This window comes from Calonectris borealis, chromosome 3 (assembly GCF_964195595.1).
Source record: "Calonectris borealis chromosome 3, bCalBor7.hap1.2, whole genome shotgun sequence".
Taxonomy (NCBI): domain Eukaryota; kingdom Metazoa; phylum Chordata; class Aves; order Procellariiformes; family Procellariidae; genus Calonectris; species Calonectris borealis.
In genome coordinates, this window is record NC_134314.1 from 47,995,619 (window position 1) to 48,018,750 (window position 23,132).

General features: G+C 32.2%; 1 protein-coding gene across 1 annotated transcript in view; it reads left to right on the plus strand.

Annotated features, from left to right (window-relative positions):
• Positions 1–23,132, plus strand: part of GRIK2 (glutamate ionotropic receptor kainate type subunit 2) — a 452,815-nt gene that overhangs the window by 257,366 nt on the left and 172,317 nt on the right. The window contains exon 10 of the mRNA XM_075145571.1: positions 14,302–14,508. Within this exon, the coding sequence (XP_075001672.1) occupies positions 14,302–14,508 (207 nt within the window). The remainder of the gene's footprint in view (positions 1–14,301; positions 14,509–23,132) is intronic.

Genomic DNA, 23,132 nt, shown 5'->3' on the forward strand with positions numbered 1-23,132 from the left:
ACCTCTTATAGTCTCTTAAAGTAAAAGCATGTTTTCTAAAGTATTAGTCTGTCTTTTTTCTTCCTACTGCCCTTCACAAGTTTTCAAATTTTGTATATATAAGAACTTCTGCATTATCAGGTAATGTTTCTTAGTAATTCCAGTTGACCACCACTATACTCCTGTTACGTTATATCCAGATATCCTGCCTAGGATTTTTCTTGAAGCATTCCACTGATATATAACTGTGTTTCACATTTTTCCTAATTGCTTTCTAGAATTATTGCTTTCCAGAATATAGTCCTATCTCTATTACTGACCTGTTCCATTCATTACTCGGTACTCAACCAGCCTCTGTATCATCTGTGTACTTCATTAGCAATCACTGTATACTTGACTCCAGATCAGTGATAACAATACTGGGACAAGGATCAATCCCTGCAAGATTGCATAAGAAACACTGAATAATTTAGGATGTTTCAAGTTTATTTATGTTTTAACATCTATCTGTTGATGAGGTTTGAGTTCATGATACTATATGTATCATATTGATTTTGTATTGTGATACTTACACTTGCATGATTTTGTTTGAAACAATTATCTCAAGAAAATGTAAGCTGCACAAATGTAAATAGCAGCGCTATCAGTGAGCACTGATTTTGGACTGGTAAAGGTCATAAAAGTAGATTCCTGAGATTTACAGTAACAGCTGCTGTCTGTAATCAAGGACACCCTTTCTTTTAAGGGAGGATTTTTGGTTAGTGGTGTTTTATAAGTATCTGTCCTCTTTGCACGTATCTAAATAAAACAATAAATAAAAGAAATAGGAGGACTTTAAATTGGTGTTAAGAGTTGCTCACTTGTAACTGCCTTTTATACTTCAGTTATTGTTCAGTGAAAGTTTTGGTAATTGCAATAACTCTTTTCAGCTATGGAGACATTGTAAGTGTGGTACTCAGAATAATGAAATGAACCAAAAATTGTTCTGGTGCAGAAAGCACATGTACTAACTTACTTTCGTAGCTCTCTCTTTTTGTGCTTAATAAATATATTTCTGTTGGAACTGAAAGCATATTACTGAATACTCATTTTGTAGCAATGCAAGGGAATGATATAAAATACTACGGCTCCTAGAAACATATTTTTTTCTTCATCACTTTCCTTTTCTCTCCTTTTCTCAGTCTGGAAAATACTGCTGCAAAAAAAGGCAATTCTCTCATTTAAGCTGTTCACGTGATTTTTCTATGCTGTTTTTTCACTTTACATTCTCTACAACAGTCTATAGCATACTGCCAGCTATGGAGTCTTGATCAGTTTTCTCTGGAGTTTGTTTTAATGCTCACTTTTCTTTTAAAGACACCAGTCTCTTTTATTTTTAGTTCTGTCTTCTGTAATTCTGAACAATATCTTTTTCCTCCTTTGTATTGTAATCATTAAGATCTTTACAACTGTGAGTATATCTTCCTTTTTCAGTGGTGGCTGAGTCTCCTGAAAACAAAAATATATTGATAGGCAAAATAATAATAAATAAACTACAGTTCATAAATTCATCTGCTGCAAATAAGGATGGAACTATGTGATTTTTTTGTCTTGAATTCTGCATAATACATGCTACAGGTAACCATCTGAAAGATTATTCATTGGTTTATGAGCAACTCAGTAGCTCTGTTTTGAAAAGGGGTCAAGGTTCCCAGAACTTCATCACTTCTTAGAAGTCTGTTGGCATGTAGTTTTGGTGCAGAAGCATATCTGGTTTCCAAGTTCTGGTTCCACAGCAGCCCAAAGTACCAGCTGAACATGTCTGATGGAGCGATGGTCAGCTTTTTAGGGGGGGAAACATCTGAAAAATAATAATAATAAAAAAAATGCTGTTTGTATCTTTTATAAGCATAGCTTTGGAAATCTCAATCTTTTTGACATTATTGCTTTATTTCATTTTAATGCCATCTGCATTGGAGCTTCAGAATTTCTTCTACAATTAAAATTCTACATTCTGAATATTCTACATTAAAAAAAAACCCAAAACCAAACCCAAAAAGCCTTTCAAGTTCATTAATAAAATTTTCTTATAATTTGATTCTCCTGAATTGACTTTGTTCTGCCAACTATCAGAACTCCGATTTTTTTTTCCTTTAGATTTTAGACATAAATATCTAAATATTTTTGTTCTTGTACATATTGTGCATTTACTTTGAAAGCATTTTAACTTTGGAATTCAATTTTCATGTTTTTAAATGTATGTGTATGTTGTTTGTTTATTTATGCTAAGTTGCATACCAGCCTGTAGATCTTATCACACAGGTTCATTTCTCTTGTTCTGCTGAAATGGATGCTCCTTTCCTTTCCCTTATAGTGTTTAAGTGCTTTTCTGTATCTGCTTACATCAAAGTGCTGAAAAGCTCACAGCTGTCAAGTTTAATTTTTTCAAGAAATGTGTGAAAGTTATGAAAGGTGTGTGATAATCTCAAATTTAGCAGTTTTTTGTTACTTCACTTTTGAAATGTGAAATTACTTTTTTTACTATACTTTCTTGAAAAAGACTTTAAATATTTTAGAAGATGGAATAATTATAATGGATTTTCAAAACAGTTTTATTTAGTTCAAAATGTAATATTCCCACACTGTATTTTATTTATAAATGCTGCTTTTTCAAATGGGTAGAAATTTGATGCCATATAAATGCCATCTTGATTTCGAAATAAAGATATAAAATCAACCAAAGCCCAAGGTTTTAACATCTTTGATTTTTTTTTTTGGTATGTCATTTTTCATTTTGCATACTTCCTCTCCCTTTCTTTTGGATCCAAAGGATATTTAAAGCATGAGTTTTTAATGGCCAAATTTTAAATTAATATAAAAAAAGAATAACTTTACCTTTTATCTTTATAAAAATGGGTCACTCATCTCTTGTACACAGGATTGCAGATATGTAATCTTTTTCATTTTAAATTTTATGGTATATTTTGAGGAGACATTCCTGATGCAGGCATTTTCTCATAATTACTGTGGTATCATGGAATGATTCAAGCAATACCTAAATTTTGAGATAATAATAATTTAATAATATTTGGCTTCTGCTGATGTTATAGCCCTAAATAATTATTTCTCTCTCATACATCTTTCTGAGTTTTGTGTACTGCCACAAAATAGTTGAATCTGGTTTTGTCTAGCAGAAAAACTGCAAACTTGATATTTTTCTATTTTTAATTTACTCAGATGCGATAAGTATTTTCTTTGGAAGCTGAAGGAATATACAGTTACTTACTTTTCAGTTTTAGTACTTTTCTTATCCCCTTTTTATATACTTTCCTGTCATGATCAGGTTGTGCCTAAATGCCTCTCCTAGACTTCTCATACCCACTTCAATATCCAGAGTCTGTACCCTCTCTTTCCTGAACTTCATTCCACTCCTGCCTCAATTCCACTCGTCTGTCTTCAGCCACCAGTGCAGACTGTAAACTGACTGATTTCTTGAAGATGTAGCAGAAATGTAAAGCAAACTACTTTAATGTGTTTCAGGATTTTTTCCACTGAGAAAGGTAAATTAGCTTGCTTTATAGTTTACGGTGCTCAAAATGTGAAAGAGTTTAAGCTGATAATCACCCTGGTCCTGAGATCCAGCATAATGTCTTGTACTTTTAATAACCTTTGGGGCCTTTAGACTTGCAAGGTATCCAGAGATATGCTTGGCCATAGTGCTTGTATGTATTTCAAACATAAAAGTAAGTGACGCTTATCAGAAAAAAATGATGAGGTTTGAAGGGTGTTATAGTATATGAATGAGTGCAGTGGGATCAGCACAAGTTAAAGTTTGACTTAGTAGAAAAAGGTCAATAAAGCTATTTTTCTCCTGGCTGGGTGCAAGCAGAAGGTAGGATGGCCATGTATTTATATCTCTGGATAATGACTGAGAATTACTTTCTTTGGATTCCAAGCTTACAGCATCATCCCAAACAAGTTCTGTCAAATGATTCTCTAGTGCTTCAATTCCCTTCTACTAAAATGTTAGTAATAAAAATATACTTTTACACAGTGGCAAGGATCAGTTTATAACTCCACTTCAGGATTTGCACTTACGAACACCAAAGGGCCATCAGTCTAGGAAAATGCTTGCTGCATTTGTGGATTGGTCTTGGGTTTGCATTTTTGTTTGTTTGTTTTTCCCCACAGTCTTTTTTGAAAATTTAAGATACATCATAAGAAAATAATGTTTTGCTTTCCATTATAGTAAGACCTAATAATATCTTTGATATTCTTCACGTACCGTGAAGACAGTATGATTCAGCTCAGCTGAAAAATAGGTTAGTATAGTCTGCAGTGTGGCAACAGTTTAATGATTTCATATTCTGTGGTTTATTGAGTCAAGTGGTTTTGCTTGAAATAGGCATCCACTCATATTTGTTTTTCTTTACTGGAATGGAAACTTAGTACACATTCTTGGGATGCAGGTGGATTAATTTAAAGTCTGGCCAAGTTAAGAGTAAATTGTGGGTGAATAAACAAAACTATTTTGTTTTAGGAGCCTGAAAAAGTGTGGAGTGAAACTGCAGAAAAGAACTGTGGCTTAAGTTCTTTAGGCTGTGATTAATTTATCAAAGCATAGTTATGACCACACGTTTCATGACCCAAAAGGTCATACTAGGGAATCTTTCAGGAAATATCTTAAAAGATGTCAAACAAGGATATTCATAATTAATTTCTATTATAGATAGTATAGAGGAGGAAGACTGCTTTGGTGTTTTCTTGTGTCTGGCCTTAGTTTCCTCTATTAGAATATCCTGGCTCAAATGACAAGTGAGATGTCTGATATATTACATTGCTTTGATTGATTGTAACTAGTGGATTCCTTCACCTCTCCCACTTGAATTTTGACTGCCAGCTGTGAAAACCTATTGTGTATTCCTTACATCTGACATAAATGTTAATTAGATATGGCAGCCTTTTAACTCCAGTATCCCTGGTGAACAGAAGCTAATGATTAAAATTCTCTGTTCTAACAGCGGCAAATTTTGAAGATGGTTTTCTTCTTTTCATCATCAGGGCTTCCACTTTTTTTATTGTTTTGTTTTGATTTTTCCTATACTGATAGTAATACGAAAGTTCTAGATTCTTTAAAAAATACATATGTCTACATTGAAAGTATTAAAGAACAATCCATATATTTGATAACTATCCATAAAAATTAAAATTAGAATAAATTGAAATGTAGAATTTATTGTTGGCATTTCTAGTAATATCTTTGTAGTTGAAATATAATACAGCTCACAGGAATAATTCAAGTAAATATTTCTTGTCCAAATCTGAAAAAAAACCACATAGATCAAGACAACCAAATATAAAAAATTGTATCAGTAAATTTTTTCCATGCCCACGTTTGTATAGAATAAGTGGGTTTTCATTCAAGTGTTAGTTGTACATTTTAAAAACTAAAAGAAGTCTGAAAATCTACAATATTAATTCAACATGTAGAAACATAAGACAATAATCTTTTATTGTGTAGGCAAGCTTTAAGTTTGTGATGCAACTTATGCATTAAAAAATGAATACAGATAAATTTTGCAAGGAGAATACATGAAAAGGTGTAATGGAAAAACTGTTATATTGACATCCCTAATGAAAAAGGTCTTTGGAGATAGTATACTTGCTGTGTGTCATAGAAATGATGCAACTTAGAGAGTTATGAGAAAACTAATTGTTTACATTCATGGAGGCTTAGCACATAAAGTCAGAAGAAAACATTTCGATCATTTAATCTGGCCTTTAATACAATACAACTGAAATTTGACTCCTCCACGTTTCTTTTTAAAATACGTCCAATTTTTATCTTATTTGATTTTTGGACTTCAGAAAACTATTTGTATTGAATAAAGACTTTATGTAATCTTTTTATTCCTTCATATAATCCTCTTTTTTGCATCCAGAAGGGTTCTACGCCCTCTAATGATAGTGACAAATGACTGTCATCTTCTGATTATTTTGACTTCACTATCACTGAAAAGAATCACTGTGATTAAAGTTCACCACACAGCCAGGAGGACATCACCTTATCAATAAAGCAAAATGTCTTTATTCATCAACAATACATGTAAACAGAAAGTTTGTATGAAAACAGCAGTCATCTGTTACCTGGGAGTCATATCATTCTTGAACGAACTTTTGTAATTTTTTTTATACTACTCAATAAATACTTTTCAAGGATTTATCTTCTAGTTACAGATATAAATTTTAATCTACCTGCTACTTTACTTTTCCTTGTGATCACATCTTTATTTGCAGTAGTTTTAGTTAGTGTACTTTGCAGTAAATTTTCTCAGAAAAATATTTACTTGCATTTACTAGTTTATCTGCATTTTCACTTTTAGTACTTACGTGGCTGGGCGTGGAGGGGTTCTTCTGTGTCACTCTTCATTGAAGATATTTTAGTTTTATGAGACATTAAATGACTACTTGGATCTTAAAGTTTTGTAGCAAGCTGGCCTGTTGATGAAATTAAGTAAATAATTGCTCCCAACAAGGATTCTCAGGGTAAATTTCTTTCTTAAAGCTATGATTTTCATTATTGTTTCTCAAAGCTTTCCTTTAAAATATACACTTTTTTCTTACCAAAATCTTTGTTTGTGCAATATCTCCTCCTTGTTACTTACTGTTCACTCAATATTTTGTTATCAGAAAAAAACTGATTTTTTTTTCTTAGAGGTCAATGTAAGAAAATGGGTCAGTGTTTAAAAAAAAAAAAAAAAGATGCACTGAAAAGAATCACAAATATGTACTGAGTTGATACCTAGAAAGGTTTTAACACTTTCAGAAGGGATTACTTGATTAGGAATAAATTTTGGCCAGCCAGGTTTTAATGAATTTGTGTGTAAATTTCACTGCTAAATTTTGTGTAGCACCAATTCAAGAAGCTTAGGTTTTGCAGTCAAACATTAAATAGGTAAGAAAGGTATAGGATTAATTTCTATATATCATGAGAACTTTTTTTGATCCCTTTCTATTTTTGTTATCAAATGTTCTGGTTTTTTTGCAAATGTTCACTTCAAGGCAGGTTTGGCTTTCTATGAGTTTATATGTGAAATAAGTAATGAAGTTAAGACAAGTTTATTTAAATTAGCATTAACTTTTAATTCTGCAATTATTTAGTCGTCAGTTGAATCTGATATGAAAAGTGCTTTCAGTACCTTTGAATTAGGTATTTATATTTCAATCTTTTTTTTTTTTAATTTATTTTATGTAATTTTCGTATTGACTGTGTTGGTCTGCTATGTATTTCAATCAGATTGGTGTCTGTTATGATTATAAAAGTCTGATTTTGCTTTCTTTTATATAGAAGTGTAGTACCACTTAGTGACATATATTTATAAATGATGTCTTATCCTCTAATTTATCCTTTACAACATTGACCAAGAATCATTCAATTAATATATGATATATGGACAAGAAATACAAGTATTTTAGCTAACTTGGTCTTTTCTTAACGGTTGAAACAGGAAATTTAACTATTCTGAGAATGCATATTTTCTTGCTAAGTTTATCATCATGATTTTAATTCTTCTCATTTTTTTATCCTGACAATTATCATTAGTAAGTTTTTAATAAAAAATTTTTTCTACCTTGCATCCTCTCTAGTCCTGATTAATTTTCTTCTCATAATGTTTTGTACTGAACAAGTACTTATTTCTTTCTAATCAACTAGGTAGTAGTTAGCCGCTTTTGCAGGTAACTGATTTTCCTTGTGCTGAGATAAAGGCCACTTAATTTTTTTTAACTAGGCATAAACCTGCATTTCATGAAACGAGCATTTTGTATTATATTAACTTTTGAGTCATTAAAATTGACTGTATTTCATTTACCTTCTTTCACTGGACTAGAATAATCTCCAAGAATAAAACCCTATCTTCTTGTGATCCTCTTAAATCTTTGAGAGTTCTGCAGAGTATTGCAGAGTTACATTCATCTGAATTTAAAGACTACTAAGATATAGAATAACATTTCTGGAAAGGAAAGATTCCATCCTGCTATATACTTGCTTCATATAGAATTATTTTTAGACAAAAATTGCTCAAAAAATATTTTAAAATTTTCTTTATTCTTCAGAAATCTCTTTGCAAGTCTGTTAGATTTTCTTGTTTTTTTAGGCTGAACAGTTGTTGACGAATGTGTTGATACCATTTTTTATTTCCTTTGACTTGGTGGTTTTTAAAAGGTAGCTTTCCTCTGCAAGATCCAGCTTGCACTCCACATAAAGTCCCCATGGGCAGGGAAAAAACTATAGTCACACAATCATTGACAATCATGACCACCATTTCATAACTATTTGTGATACTTTTTGCACTTGTAACACAAACATCTTATTGCAACTTATTGCATCCAAACTACAGTCAAGCTTCAAGAACAGGATACAAGACCATACACAGCTTTAAAGATATATTTCCCTTTACTGTTATTAAGATGATATTTACATGAGAACTACAGAATATGAATTCTGCATACCCTATAAATTCTGCTCTGGCACTCAAACACTAATTTTTGTGGCAGTCTTATACACAGTTTAATACACGTCTTTTTCTTCAACAGCCTTTAAAAATATGGTTATGATAACATACGTTGTTGTTTTCCAAACAAACTTGAAGTATTCTATTCACACATGGTATGCATTCTCATTCCATGGTCATTGAATAAATCACATATGCATGTGATGAGCTTGAAGAAGCCAACTGACTTGGCAGAAATTTGCTGAAAATCATAAAGACAGCTCATACTTGGAAGACCTGTTTTTAGCATGCAAATGTTGAAATCTAATTGACATAACAATAATGGTGCTCTAATGTTATTGAGAGAACAAGTGAAAATAGTCTTATATGCAAGAAAATTATTTTCAACTCTGTAGTGCTAATTTTTTCCAAATTGCTCACCTGTATTACATTGACAGAATATTTACAGCCATCCATGCGTAAAAGGGTGGTTGAGCTCTCCAGATATCCCAAGCTTATGTTCATAGAGTTAATTAGCCAAACTGAACATTTCAGACTACTAATTGTTCATGTGACTATCTCCTTCAGGTGCAATGTGGGTGCTTAGCACTGAAGAGAATTTATTTACAGTATATCTCAAATTTCTAAAGAAACCCAGAGAGGGTTATCTTGTTATACTGTTGTCCTGAGTGCTAGAGATATTGGTAGTTTATCTCCAGTGAAAAATCAAAGTTTCTAGCTGTTTGCTTTTGTTCTTCTTTTAAACCATCCTATTTTAAACGGAACTAATAGTGTGAAGACTTTCTCTTCAGAGAAAAAGCTATCCATATGAAATATAACCAGTTGAAACAAAACCAGTGTTTGATTTCAGATTAAATTTGATAGTTTGGTGATAGAGGTATACAATGAAAGTTGGAGGAATGTACTGCATTTTTCTAAGCACAGATACGTAAGGATACTGTTGCTCAGTATATGTCTCTCTCTGTTGGCATTGAAATGATACCCTTTCCATTTCTTGCATTTTCTAAAAATATTTACATTAAATACTACGAGTTATCTAACTGTAGAATTAGATGTATGATGATATATGTGAACCTTTTGAGTATATGTAATTTAAATTCACTTTCTTGCATGAGGTTTATAAACCTCTATGATTTAAATCTTGTGAGAAAACATCAATTTATCTAGACTTCCAAGTTAAAATGTAAGCTAATGATATAAAAACTTTATTTACCCACATGCCTTTCATCTCTCTCATTATTCCCAATGCCCTTTATTTTTTTATTTATTTCCATATTCTAAATATTTCTATATGTATAAACTTAATTTGGGTAATTCCTTACTGTGGAGCTGGTCAAAGGTTCGCTACAAAGTTTAATGTAAGGACTGTGAAAGTATTAAGAGAGTATTAATAACTCATTGATCAGTCTTCTCAGCAAAAGCTTTTTTTCCATAACAAAATATAATAATTATTAAATAGTAGCAAAGAGACTATTGTAGCCTTTATCCAAGCTGGTCAGAGTAAAGAATAATAAAAGAATATGGAGTTGGAGCTATGAGTTCCAGAAAGTGTTGCAAGATTTTTTTTTAACAAAGTGTAAAAAAGCATTAGCAGAACAGATAAAGCAATTAAGTATTACTGTAATGATCTTACAGGAAAATATGCAAGAATGTATGGATGAGCTGGATGGCTCAGTGATGAAAATTCTGCTGTCTTTATTAAGTAAAGGAGACGTAAAAACATGACTTGGCAATTATACTGCCTCTCTGATATTGCACATATTTAAATTTTGCCCATATAATTCAAGATTACATGGAATGGAAGATAGAAACAAAACTGTTGTCAAGAACCTTGTCAAGATTCCAGAGAGACTGGGGGATGTGTGACTTTGTAAATATCTAAACAACTCAGAGAACAAATGCCTAGGATCTGTGTACATGAGCATTCCAAGCTACATAGGAATTTCATAATGCCTACAGAGACATATATAGAATGTTAAATTTGGGAAGCACAAGTCTGAGTTTTTTACATCTGAAACAGGGTTTTTTACACCTTCAGAAATAAATTTTAGGATTTAAACTGTAGCTAAACAATTTTATTGAGTCTTTAATCCAAATTTAATATGGGATAATATATTTGAATTAACTACTGTTGATAAAGAAGTTCCAGACATTTTTGAAAATTCCAAAAATACAGAACCTCACAGCTGAAATGGACAATTTTTCAATTGTCCATTCATGATTTCACTTCCTGGATGGTGAATGTTCTTTTCACATCAGTTGCCACAGATAGGTGTTTTCTTGGCCTTTTTTTTTTTAACAAGAGGTGATTGAGCTTAGCTTTTTCTTTTAGCAAAACAGTCCAAATTCTTAGATAACCTATTGTGGCACTTAAGTATAGTTATCGTTATAAAGTGTCTCCTAATTTCTAACCTTTATTTCTTTTGTCAAAGGCCATTAATTCCTGTCCACTCTGTAGAAAGAACTTTTTCTGGTTCCTTTTTGCAACAACTTTGTATGTGTTGAAGACTTTTATCACTTCCTTTTCAGTCTGTTCTTCCTTAAGTGAAACAACCTATATTATCTCGGTCTTTCCTCATCCTATTTTGTAGACCTTGATTCATTTTTCTCCTGAATTGCAGTATTCAAAACCAAACGGAATACAGCAACTGAAACATTAATAGTGTTAAAAATATAAAATGATAGAGTAATTTTTATGGGAAGGGACCACTGTAGGCCCTCCAGTTCCAACTCCTGCTCAAAGCAGATCCAAGTAGGTCAGTTGTTTTTTTTTCTCAGTTAATGATGTGATATTGTTGAGTCTAGTACATGTTCCCCTGTAATATCTAGAAATTAATTTTATAGATTTGCTACCTACTCAGCTCTTTTCCTCCTGGATTTCTGCAATTTATTATTCATCTGAAGTGTGGAAATATTAATTCCTTTTGAATGCCATTTTTTTTAATTACTCTGAAACTTTAATTTTTTGAAACTTGCCACTTTGAATTCTGATCCTGCCCCATTGTAGGGTGAATACACATCCAATTAGCAACTTTTCTGTTCAAGAATAAGTGGAAATATTTAGCTGTACCTTATAAAGGAATATCACTTATTATAACTTTCCAGATTGATAATGAATCTCTTTTAATGAAGTGCACATTTCTGGACAGTTAAATTTTCTTCATATTTTTAGGAAGAACAGGATGATTTTGCATATAACGTGATGTGATGACTTTCCTCAACTTCTTCCTTTCTCCATATTCTCTTAGCTTTGGGTTTGCACAAATGAAATAGTTTTATAAGTTGCTTAGGATAAAAATACTGTTTTTCTAAAAATTGCATTTATCAGCCTACAATTTCATAGTCCTTTTTTTCTCCAATTTGTGAAGTTTTTTGGATTGGGAAGAGTTTAAAGATAAGCTTTTTACAGTCTCCTTGAAGTCTCCATGAATTCTTAAAGGTAATTGCTAATGGATCTGAAATTGCTGAAACCAGTTCTTCTGTGAATTGACCAGGTCCAAACTTCCTGCAAATATTTAAAGTTCAAGGACTCACTGAAGTTATTTTTCCCTACTTTAGTCTAAACACTTTTACATGTGTTTCTTTTGTTAATTTGGTACCTTATCTGATCAGCATTAACCTTTTCAGAGAAGACAGGCACAGGAAAATCATCAAACTCTTTGATTGTCTTTGTAATGTCATTTCATGGTTTTCTCTTCCTGCTGGGGAACAGATGAACTAGTTCCTAGAATTTCCTTTTATTCTTGCTTCTAGAATGTTGCTTTTTATCCTTAATATTGATTGCTAATTGTACTGTATTTTTTGCTTTGGCATTTATGCATTTGTCCCTGCATAAGTTTTATGTTTGTTTGTTTGCTTTTCTGTTTGTTCTTCACATTCTGAGTTAAATTTCACTTCCTCCATACTTCTTTTTCTGAGTTTCAGTTCATTGAAGAATTCACGTTGTTTCTTTTTCTACACTTTCTGTGTTTTGTCTTAGCATATCTTCTGCTTGGCCAGTAGTGTGCTTTCTTTAAGGAATTCTCATTTGACCTGAAAATCTGTTTTCCTTACAGTTGTTCTCTATGAGATATTTCATATCAATTGTCTGAGTTTATTAACAACTGTTTTCATACATAGTTTTTGTTCTGTCACTGTCTCTGCTTCTCAAGAATTATTCAATGATCCTTATCATTTAAATTGCTTTCAACTTTCTTGTGTTCAGTCAGGTCTCTGTTCTTGTCAGTACTACATCTAGAATAGCTCTTCTTGAGTCATTTGCCTATTTATTTGAAAAGTTTCTGTCAAAACATCCTAGTAGTTTCTCTGGACAATTCATTTCATGTTACATTCCTTGTTAATTGTATGAAGATCAGTGGTGTACTCTCTAAAAATATGGCCATAACCTTATTAATTTCAATAGAAGTATATAAAAATAGAATCTCAACAGAGTCTTGATTCAGTAGTTTGTTTTATTTAGGAAAAAAAGTGTAAGAGGCAACACGGGAACAGATATATTCTGAACACACTTCTTTTAAGAGCAAGAGATCTCCCCGTTTTCTCCTTTTCATTTTGGGTAAAATCTTATATGTTAAAGTTCCAGTTTTATGCAGATATAATGCTTAAATCATGGGACACCTCAAGGTAGATGCTTACATCAGGAATGCTGACAAATCCTTATTAAAGCTGTCAGTTGCCTTTAGAATGAAGTGCCTTTAAACCCGCTGAGTGCTGATGTGGAGATTTAGGGCTGTATGAATTTGATAAGTTACCCTGGAGAGTTTATCTGATTATTCATTGAGACTTGTATTTGGTGCAGCAATTGCATCTACTACCAATTGTTTTACCTTACTTGGTGCTTATTTTTTTATTATTATAAAAAATGAAAAAAGCCTGTCTAAAACATGAGCAAAGACTGAGTTGTATATTTAACCTATCAAATACAACTTGAATATTGGTGTCATATTGTAGTGGAAAACTTTACCTTTTGTGTTTTTCTTTTTCCCTTCAGCTTTGTATTTGAGGAAGGTTACCCTATATTCAGAAACAGATGTAAAAATCCTATATTTTGCTAAATGTTGTTTCTTCCCATAATTATGAATATTCTGCCAATCATTTTAATTTGTTTGTTGTTCTGTTTGCACATCATTTTATGCAAAAAAGGTGTATTTTAAATTAAATATAAGAAGATAAATGTTTAAAGAAAATAAATTCAGTTTTCATGGAATGTGTATCATAGAATTTGTTTTTTGAGTTAACTTTTTTCTGGTTTTGCTGCAGTGTTGTAAATGACAGCCTATAACTTGAGGCAACAGAACAGTAGGTGATTTTGGTGACTTTTTCCTCCCGCTGTGGATTTTCTATACTTTACCTAGCAAAGCATTGAGAAAACAGCTAAAATACTTGCGTAAAGTGTAAAACCTAATACTTAAAGCATTTGATTGATGTTTGGGGTTTGAATTTTTTTTTTTTCTGTTGCCAAAGCACATTGTTTCTGCATTTTAAGAGGCTTACAACACCACACAAACAATATATTTGTTGTTAATGTATAATGTAACTTGTTAAGGAGCACATTTAAAGTTAGTGTTTATATGAATTCCTGAAGATATGTCTATGGTGTTTACAGTGTCATTTTTTCAAATAAAAAAGAGAAAGAGGGTCTTCTGACTAGCTTCAGTTTGAAGATAAATAAAGACTTTAGATAGATGTAACCAAAAGCTAAAACAATTCTACTTTTCATTTTACTTCTTTGTACAGCGAGTGGTATCATGACAGTGTACTACTTTAGGTTAAAAAGAAAAGAAAGGTGTGGAGGCGCTCATTATCCATTCTGTCTTTTTAATTTTTACAGGAAGAGCCATATGTTATGTTCAAGAAGTCTGACAAACCCTTGTACGGAAATGATCGATTTGAAGGTTATTGCATTGACCTCCTCAGGGAGCTGTCTACTATCCTTGGATTTTCCTATGAGATTAGACTGGTAGAGGATGGAAAATATGGAGCCCAGGAAGATGCCAGCGGACAGTGGAATGGAATGGTTCGTGAACTAATTGATCATGTAAGTTAACTTTTGGAAGCTTTCTACTATCCATTTAGATTTCAATTCTATCTATACAAATTGTAAAACTTTTATGATAATGCCATTTGAATAGTACTATTTTAGAAAATGCAGATATTTAAAGAAGTAATGCAAGTAGATTCACATCAATGTTTTCTATAATGTAGAATTTGTTTGTTAAATGAAGAGTATTCTGCATGTCTGTTTTACCTATAGGCAGTGTTTGTTTCAGCCAAACTGGTTTAGCTCTTCTGTGGCATATCCCTAAGTCAAAATATGGAATAGATAGTGTTCAGAATTTATTTCTGAGAACAAATACATGTTTTTTTGTGACAAAACATATGTCTTTATTAATCAATAGAAGTCAGGCTTCTTCTGATGGTGGATCTGAGAAATTTGTCTTAGAGAAATTTCTGTGCATGTAGTGTAAACACATAAGTTATTTGATATACACAAAGAGGAGGAATATCTGTCCTGAAACATTAATGATAAAGTGCAAGCAGTAAGACAAAAGTATCAACATATACTGAAGCAACAAGGTAATGCAATGTGTGTCAAAACAGATACCATTACAGTTACTTGTAAATGAGTAAGGCAGACATTACTTCATGTCCTTCAAAGCATGCTTTCCCAGTTGGTCATGCCAGTTGAATTCGGTCTCTCAGAAACATTTTAGTCAATTTGAAAATTATGTCATTCTCCCTTTCTGCATTTATTTGGACGAATTGCTCCATGTAGAGACATTTGATCAAAGAATGAGATAAAACATATTCTGCACATCACTGTCACTTAAAATAAGAAGAAGGGGAGACTATTTTATAGCTAATTCAAGTGAAACCTTCTAATGATGGCAGAAACTGCATGAATAACTTGAAGAAAAATATTCACTAATCTTGTTTCAATTTGCTTTAAGATTTCAGCAGATGGGCAGAACATGTGCTAATCAAAATATTCATATTTACCAGAAGGGTTGTTATCTTTGTGCTTTTCTAGTAAATAATAATCTGGTATTGCTGTTGCAACAGATGTTGATTATGCCTAACTTCACACATTTAAGAAGAATGCATGGGAGTATTATATTTATATTATCTTTAAATGTGTGTATATATTACACCAAGTACACATATATAGAAAGCAAACAGATATTTAACTAGACTCTCTGTCCATCTCTATAAATGCATATTTTCACATGTATAAATGCATAGACATGCATAGCTATTAGTTTTGATGTTTGTTAGGTAGTATCATAATCTGGAACTAATTTTCCATGATTGGGGTGGATATTGTGGAAGTATTTCTTATATAATTTTTCAGAAGCAAAGAAAAATCACATTTTGGTATGCTTTTATTATTCAGCCCTAAAGCTTTCTTGAATAAGCACTAGTATGGCATCTTAAGTTTTTCACTAAGATAATCTTGAAAAAAATGCATTTGAAGAAGTTGCAGCAGTAAAGTATATGGAACAGGAGCTTTTCCAATCCTTTTCTCTTGATAACACAGAATGGAACATGTGTTCCTATTTCCCGTAGGTAACATATAACTAAACTTAGATTAAAATTTATTTTGGCTTTTGAAATGGTGTTTACTTAGGAGTCAAAAAAGTTTAGATACTATGCTTAGTGCATCATGGAAGATGTAGTCTAACTTCTTAACATGAATCATAACTTTTACTAGTCTCTCTCATTTTCTCAATTGTTAAAATTTTCCTTTAAAATTTTCTCTGTTTTTACTTATTCTTATTTTGTAATCTATTTGAATACATGCAATTTATTTATGCACCTGTGCCCTTTATTTGCATGCATCTTATTGGTATGTTTTATTAGCAAGCAACACTTTAGACCTCAGAACTGATGCACAAGAATTTAGAGAAGAATTCCAGATAGACAGTTACCACATTTGATGTTTCTGTATGGTTAGTACTTCTCTTGGCCCATTAGTTTAGCTTTTCAGTTTTTCTTTTCCCTTAGAGAATATTTTTTAAAGTGTCAAAAAGGTTTTGTTTTGTATAAAGCAATGTAATAAACTCAATTACTATTTCTTTTGGAAAGGTGAAATGATTCTGTCTACATTATTCAACCTGAGTTTTTAATTAAAATAAATAGACTACAGAATAAAGACACAGTTCTGAAAGTTGCCATATTACTTAAATCTGTTTGAAAAATATTTTTTGAATTTATTTTATTTTTATCTGCATGTTATATTTTAACCATCAGTCACTTAAGTTCAGAAAGAAAGCATACTATAGTAAATATCTTTACAAGGGAAGTTTGTAGCATTTGTAATTCAAGCATAAATAAAATGGATATTTTCTGTATATTATGTGTGTAGAAAGGAAGATGCACAATTTATATAAAGATAAAAAGTACCAAATAGAATTTAAATTTTTAAAGAAACTGTTTAAGTCTGTGCTTAGTCACTTTACATAATTGCTTGGACTCAAAGGTGTAAGTGAAATGAGGACAATGCTACCTGAACTGAGCTCAGCATATCATGTCAGTCTCAGGCTTGAAATTCTAGTGTGAACAGAGACTGCAGCCTTTACATCAGGCTTTGTGTGTTTTCAATCTCCTTTGCCATAGTTTACTTGTATTTCTTCTTTCTTTGACTGTTTTACTCAGTGTTCACATATGCCATCATTCTGATATTGGTCTCCAAACAATGACTAGTTTCCTTTTGAATAAATGATAAATACTGAAAGTGAAAAATTAGTTCAGTGGTTCCTTCCCTTTGACAAGTGAATGATAATGAATTCTTGTTGGAAAAGACAGTGGTCTCTATAGCTGCAAATGGAAGAGAAATATTCACTAGGACAGCAAATATAGATGAGATTTCCCTATGAAAATATTTTAAATTTATTTACTCCGGTTAAGCAGTCTGATTTCTTTGCCACAGTTTTTCATTCAATATTTTACCCTCCTCTCTGGTTAATTCAAGACAAGGGTGTTAGATATTTGGGGGAGGAGGAGCTAAAATCCAGGTATCTCCATCCTTTATGGATGCATTCTTCATGAAGAAGTATTCTTTATACTGACTTGTTGCCTTTGGTTCAAGAACTTTATTCAAGGATAGATTTATTGAATTGGTTTTAAACTGAATTATAATTTTTGGAGATTTCAGGTTGTTCTGTGGTGCTAAAAGTTGTTATGGCACTATATGGCACTCATATATTGTATGAGATATATAGTATGAATGTGTAAATTATGTTCCCCTATAGCTAGCAGTTACTGATAGAATAAAAATATATAATTTTGCTTTTTTTCTGTAAGACATTCTACTTTACAGCTCCAAAATTACATCAAAACATTCTTATCCTTGGATTCTAAAACAGACAAAAATTACTATTTTATACTTTCCCAGAGATATATATGAAAGTGAAAAATCCACTGGGAACTGATTTATTATTATTATAAACCATTAAAAATAACCTCTTTTTTCCTTGGCTCTTTGTTTGAATGATTCTTTTACAGCACAAAGCTTATGCATTACAAATAGACTTTAAGGCTTGCAGATCTTTTATGATTCATAAATAATTATTAAAAAGGTCCAATTTTTAGATCATGACTATTCTTTTATTATATGTGAGGATTAAATGGGAACTTTTCTTTGTATCTGAGAATAGTAGGATTTTCAGCTTAGAGGAAGTTAAGACTTCCGCAGTTGGGCAATTAGAAAGCACTACCTAATTTGAATTATCTTGAGACATAGCTTTGTGTTTTACTTCAGTATTTTTTGAATTTTTTAAAATCAATATCTTACTAATAAATGTTTACATACAAAATGTTTGCATTTGTAAAAATAGTAGTGGCCTTTTATTCTCTCAATAACAGAATAGTTTCAGATGGTTATATAATCAGTTTAAAATGTTTCTGGAGATTCGTTCCTCCAATAACTTATTTTTCTTTCTTCCCCCCGTCCCCCCCGCAATTTAAGGCCTTATATTCCTGAAGGACTAGAGCCAAGCTCTTTGTATTACTGTGTAGAAGTGAAAAAAAGCTTCCGGTAAAGAACTATATAGACTTTTGGTTGCTTCCTTTCTGAGACAAAGAAAAATCTATATGAGTAAAGGCATTTAAGTTTTTTCCATCTTTTTCTTTTCTCTTCCTCCCCTTTTCAAATGCAGTTTCATCACATTGGACTCTCTCGTTTCCTCACACTTACATGAAGTCCTGCTCTATAGAGCCTCATAAGGAAAGGCTAAGGAGCTTCTCTTGCCTCTTCTCCTGATGGATAGATACAGTCTTCCTCCTTATAACTTTCATGGAAAAGGTCTGACAGTAGAGATTTTTGATACAATGCAGGACAGTTTAGCCATGCCTCTTTCATTAATCAAAATCTCAGAAAATTTGACAGTAGGAGCGAGTTAGAGACTCTTTAGGAGAAAGAAAGATCAAGCATTCTGTCTTTTTATATCAACTTCATATGTGCTGGACAATAAAACCTGTGGTCTGTAGTGCTCTTTAGAGCACCATATCTGCTTGATGGTTGCCTCACTGTATTAGTGAAAACGCTGGTCTGATGTCGACATTTTCAAAGTTATGTGTAGCACTTAACTCCTACTGATTTTTTTTTCAAATGATGCTCTTAAATTAATGTACTGACACTTACTCATATGCTACTACTTATTGAACATTATTATTAGTCCATTTTCAAAATATTTCTCCATAGAGGATCACTGGATTGTAACTTCTTCATTTAATGGTAATTTTTTTTTTATCAAATAGAATGCTGTATCACCTCCTCTTTTCTGTATTTCTCAGAGTGACTTAGTTGTTTTTTACAAGACTCCCTAGATTTTTGCTAAGGGCTGCTGTGCTAGTCATCATCACCAGGTTCAAATAATAAGAATGTTTCGCAGGACAGCGTAATTAGTAAACCAGGGGCAGAATATGAGTAGTGACTTTAGAAACGTGTTTTGCCTTACTTGTTTGAATTTGGAAAATTCAAGACTTTGGCACAGTGGCTTATCTCTCTTCCTTTGTGGCCAATATTTCTGACTGTGAACTGTCATTCATTTCGTATTTCTTTAAAAATATTATAGATGTGATAATTGAAACAGCTATATCAACTGAGTAAACATTAAGAAAAATAAAAAAGGCCTGAAATATCAGACAAGTGGAGATTCAAAAAAAAAGATGATTTTCCAGAGAATGCCTTTATATATGACAATATTTGAGTGCACTGCTGATGAGAAATTAAACTAGTGCTGATAGAAAAATAATGAACTAGTATTGTAAGATCTTACTTAGGATTTGCAAGAAAAGTTTCAAACTATTTAGGCCTTAAGTTTAGAACGTTCTCCTATATTGGCCTTTTAAAATATTTATTCCAATCACATTAATATCTATAAAATTATCAATTTAAATCCTTCTTTAACACATTTCTTTAACACATTTTCCATTTCTTTAACACATTTCTCCTTCTTTAATACATTTTCCATTAATTCATAGTATAGATTAATCACATGATCACGTAATGATACATCAGAAAATAAAAATAGATAGGAACATATCATAATGCAGAAGTGATTCTAACACGTTTCTGCAAAAATCTACCTTTTTTTTCACTGACCTAACTTCCTCCACCTAAACCTGCATCTCAGACTTCTCTTAATGTTCATCTTGGCTATCTTACTGTCAAATTCAGTTGAACATTGCCAAAACTTATTATTTTTTACTTCTCTCTTTTATTCCTTCATTCTTGTCACTGTTCCTAACACCAACACTCTCATAAAAGTTCAAGACCATAAAGGAGTAATTTTAGATGTCTTCCTCTTTATTTCCCTTTCCATAGAGACTGTGTTCACATCTTGCCATGTCTTCTATAAATCTTGAAAAATCACCCTTTCTTTTTCTTTTCTTGCCCATACAGTAAAATAGCTCTCAGGCCAGACCTTTCTTTTGTACATTTGCCTGCAGCAGCGACCCTGTTTCTGTCTTCTAAGAAGTTCATGAAGTTCATGAGCTCTATGTTCCTCACTGGTTTGACCTAACATTTTATATGCGTGCTTTTCTCTTATTGTGCTGCATCAGTGCTGTTGTAAGTGCTTTATTTCCATATCACTATTCCTGTTTGAATCATAAGAGTATCATTAAAAGTCCTTGATATTTTATTTTTATGTTCTGCAGAAACTGTTAGTAACAATTGTTCACATTTCAACAGAGAATTTGACTCTGAAATGAATCCTAAAATAGATTTTTTTTTGTTTTCCAATAAGAGAATTTACTGACTGTAACTGTTGTTGTCAAAAACATTTTCTCATTAGAAATTCTTTTGGCAGGTATTTTTCAATGAATTAATGATAAGTGTATTTCTCTTTGAAAATTGTTGTTCTGGTTTTTGTAGTCTATAGAGGAAGGGAAACAAAATCTATTCAACATTTTAATTAAAAGAAGTGATGACAAAATTAGAACTTTAGGATCAGATGTTGAGTTTAGGATCATATGTTGACCCCCAGTCAATTTAGGGTCTTAGTGATTTTCCTTTTGAAGACTTGGTTGAAGACTTCTTGTTGTCATGGAACTTTTTGACTTCAATAAAATAAAAGAATTCTAGGACACAAGTTTTTTATCAGCTATCTTAGGAATAATTCTTCCCCTGCTGCTGTATCACGTCAATGGTGAGATATCAGGCAATGATATGCATATTTTACATTTTTCTCTACTTGAGCAAACAAGCAAAAGATTTTTGTTACAGGAAAAAAAATATTAATTTGATTTTAATGCTATTCTCTCTGTCTTAGTTCATAACAGTTGCAGTATTATTTTTAAGCTCCTTAGAACAGATACTACTCACAGTATATTAAAATACATTATAACATGTCAAGCACTGCAAAATAATTGTCGAGTCTATTGTTAACACTTTTTTTGCCTGAAAAAGAATCAACTTCAGAGTAAGATATCTTTCCACCAGCATCTGCAAATGGATGTGCATCTTTTGTGAAAGTACAACATATATTTTACTTGTGCAAAAAACCCCAAAAGAAAACAAAAAAACTCCAAATCCACAGAAACTCAGAGCACTGCTTAATTTGCTTTGTTTTCTGTTTTTCACAAAGATACTTATTTACATTCTTAGAAGGGGGAACTAGGTGCATGTAATTGCAGTATTTTATGTGGTAACACTTTAAAGTTTAGTTCTTAAAATTTGGCTTTACAAAAAATGTGTTTCTGCATTCTTGAGGTGGTAAAGCTTTCTTTATTGTAAATGTATATGTTGTTGAGTTTGTTTATATTTCTTGTTTTTGAAGGACTTGTCTTTCTTTAAATATGCTAGCTATAAAAAACCTAAGTACGATACAATATGTGAACCAGTTTAAAAAAGATCTTACTCTTTTTACAAATGAATTGTGTATTGAAATTTGCAATTAATCATAAATATTAAGAAAAAAAATCCTATTCTATTTTCCTTTAAAATGAAGCTGTGTTGAGCGCATTAAATATACATTTTTTTGTTTCCTATAAATAATATTATTCTAAAGCCCTGGAAATCCTGGGCAGATTTTCTTTATTCAGAGAAGTGGTATCTTTGACTTGTGTCCATTAAAATCTTAAAAAGATTAAATTTTGATGACTGTCTTCTGTGTATGTCAAATAATTTGCTGAGATAATTAACATTATGGCAATCTTCATTAAAAAAATGAAGTTTACCTTTGAAAAACATGGAATTCGAGGGGGTAAACAATGTGGTAGTTTTATGAAACAAGGGCAGCTCATGTAATAGATGTGAAAGGTAATTTTTGACAATGCCTACCTTTACTCACAATGTTATTACATAAAGAAGGTATTAATAATTGCAGATATTCTCAAGGAGGGCGGAGGATTTTGCTATGAACTCCTTTTTTCAGATAAATTATCAGAACCTACTTAATTTCTTACATCAGGCCTCATAACATCAATTTAATATTGAGTAGAATTCCACAGATTAGAATGTTGTACCTCAGAGAGGAAGACAGGTTGCGAGAGACTAAGTTCAGGATTAAAATGCCTAAATGAATGTTTTGGTAAAAGGTGCCTGTTGGAGCACCAGCTACATAGGCTTCTGTTTTAGCCAGTAGAGACCTAGTGAAAACAATCATACCAGAGCCGAGAGATAAATTTGACTTATCTTCTAAAGATGTGTCGAATGAAGTAATTCAGGTTAGATGCTCCATGATCTCAAGCACATCTGCATTAGGCAGCAGATGTGACAGAGGACATCCGTCCTATTCTAGAGCAGCACATTTGAGGACAGGTTGGCTATCCAAGGTATCTCTTATGCAGCAGACATATTCAGGAACACAAAACACTTTTCTAGAACTTGGTCAACTGAATTGCTCTTGTATTGATTAGACCTTCACTGGGCTGTGATGGGAGTTTAAACTGCTACGGATTAAGCCAGTAACCCACACATAAGTGTCTGGTGCCACTTGAGCTTCCTTAACCTGTCCAAGACACCCACATAGTGCTGGCAGATCTAAGACCTATGGGAGACCCTTTCATTGACGGAACAACAACTAGAGGCATGGGGATACCATAGAGCATGTCACAAGCTCTAGTCCAATTCAGAAAAGGGTCTGGAACAAGAGCCCATGCATCTGCCTTTTGGTGTTAGCTTACACTTAGGTCTTGCTTGAAGCAATTGTGAGG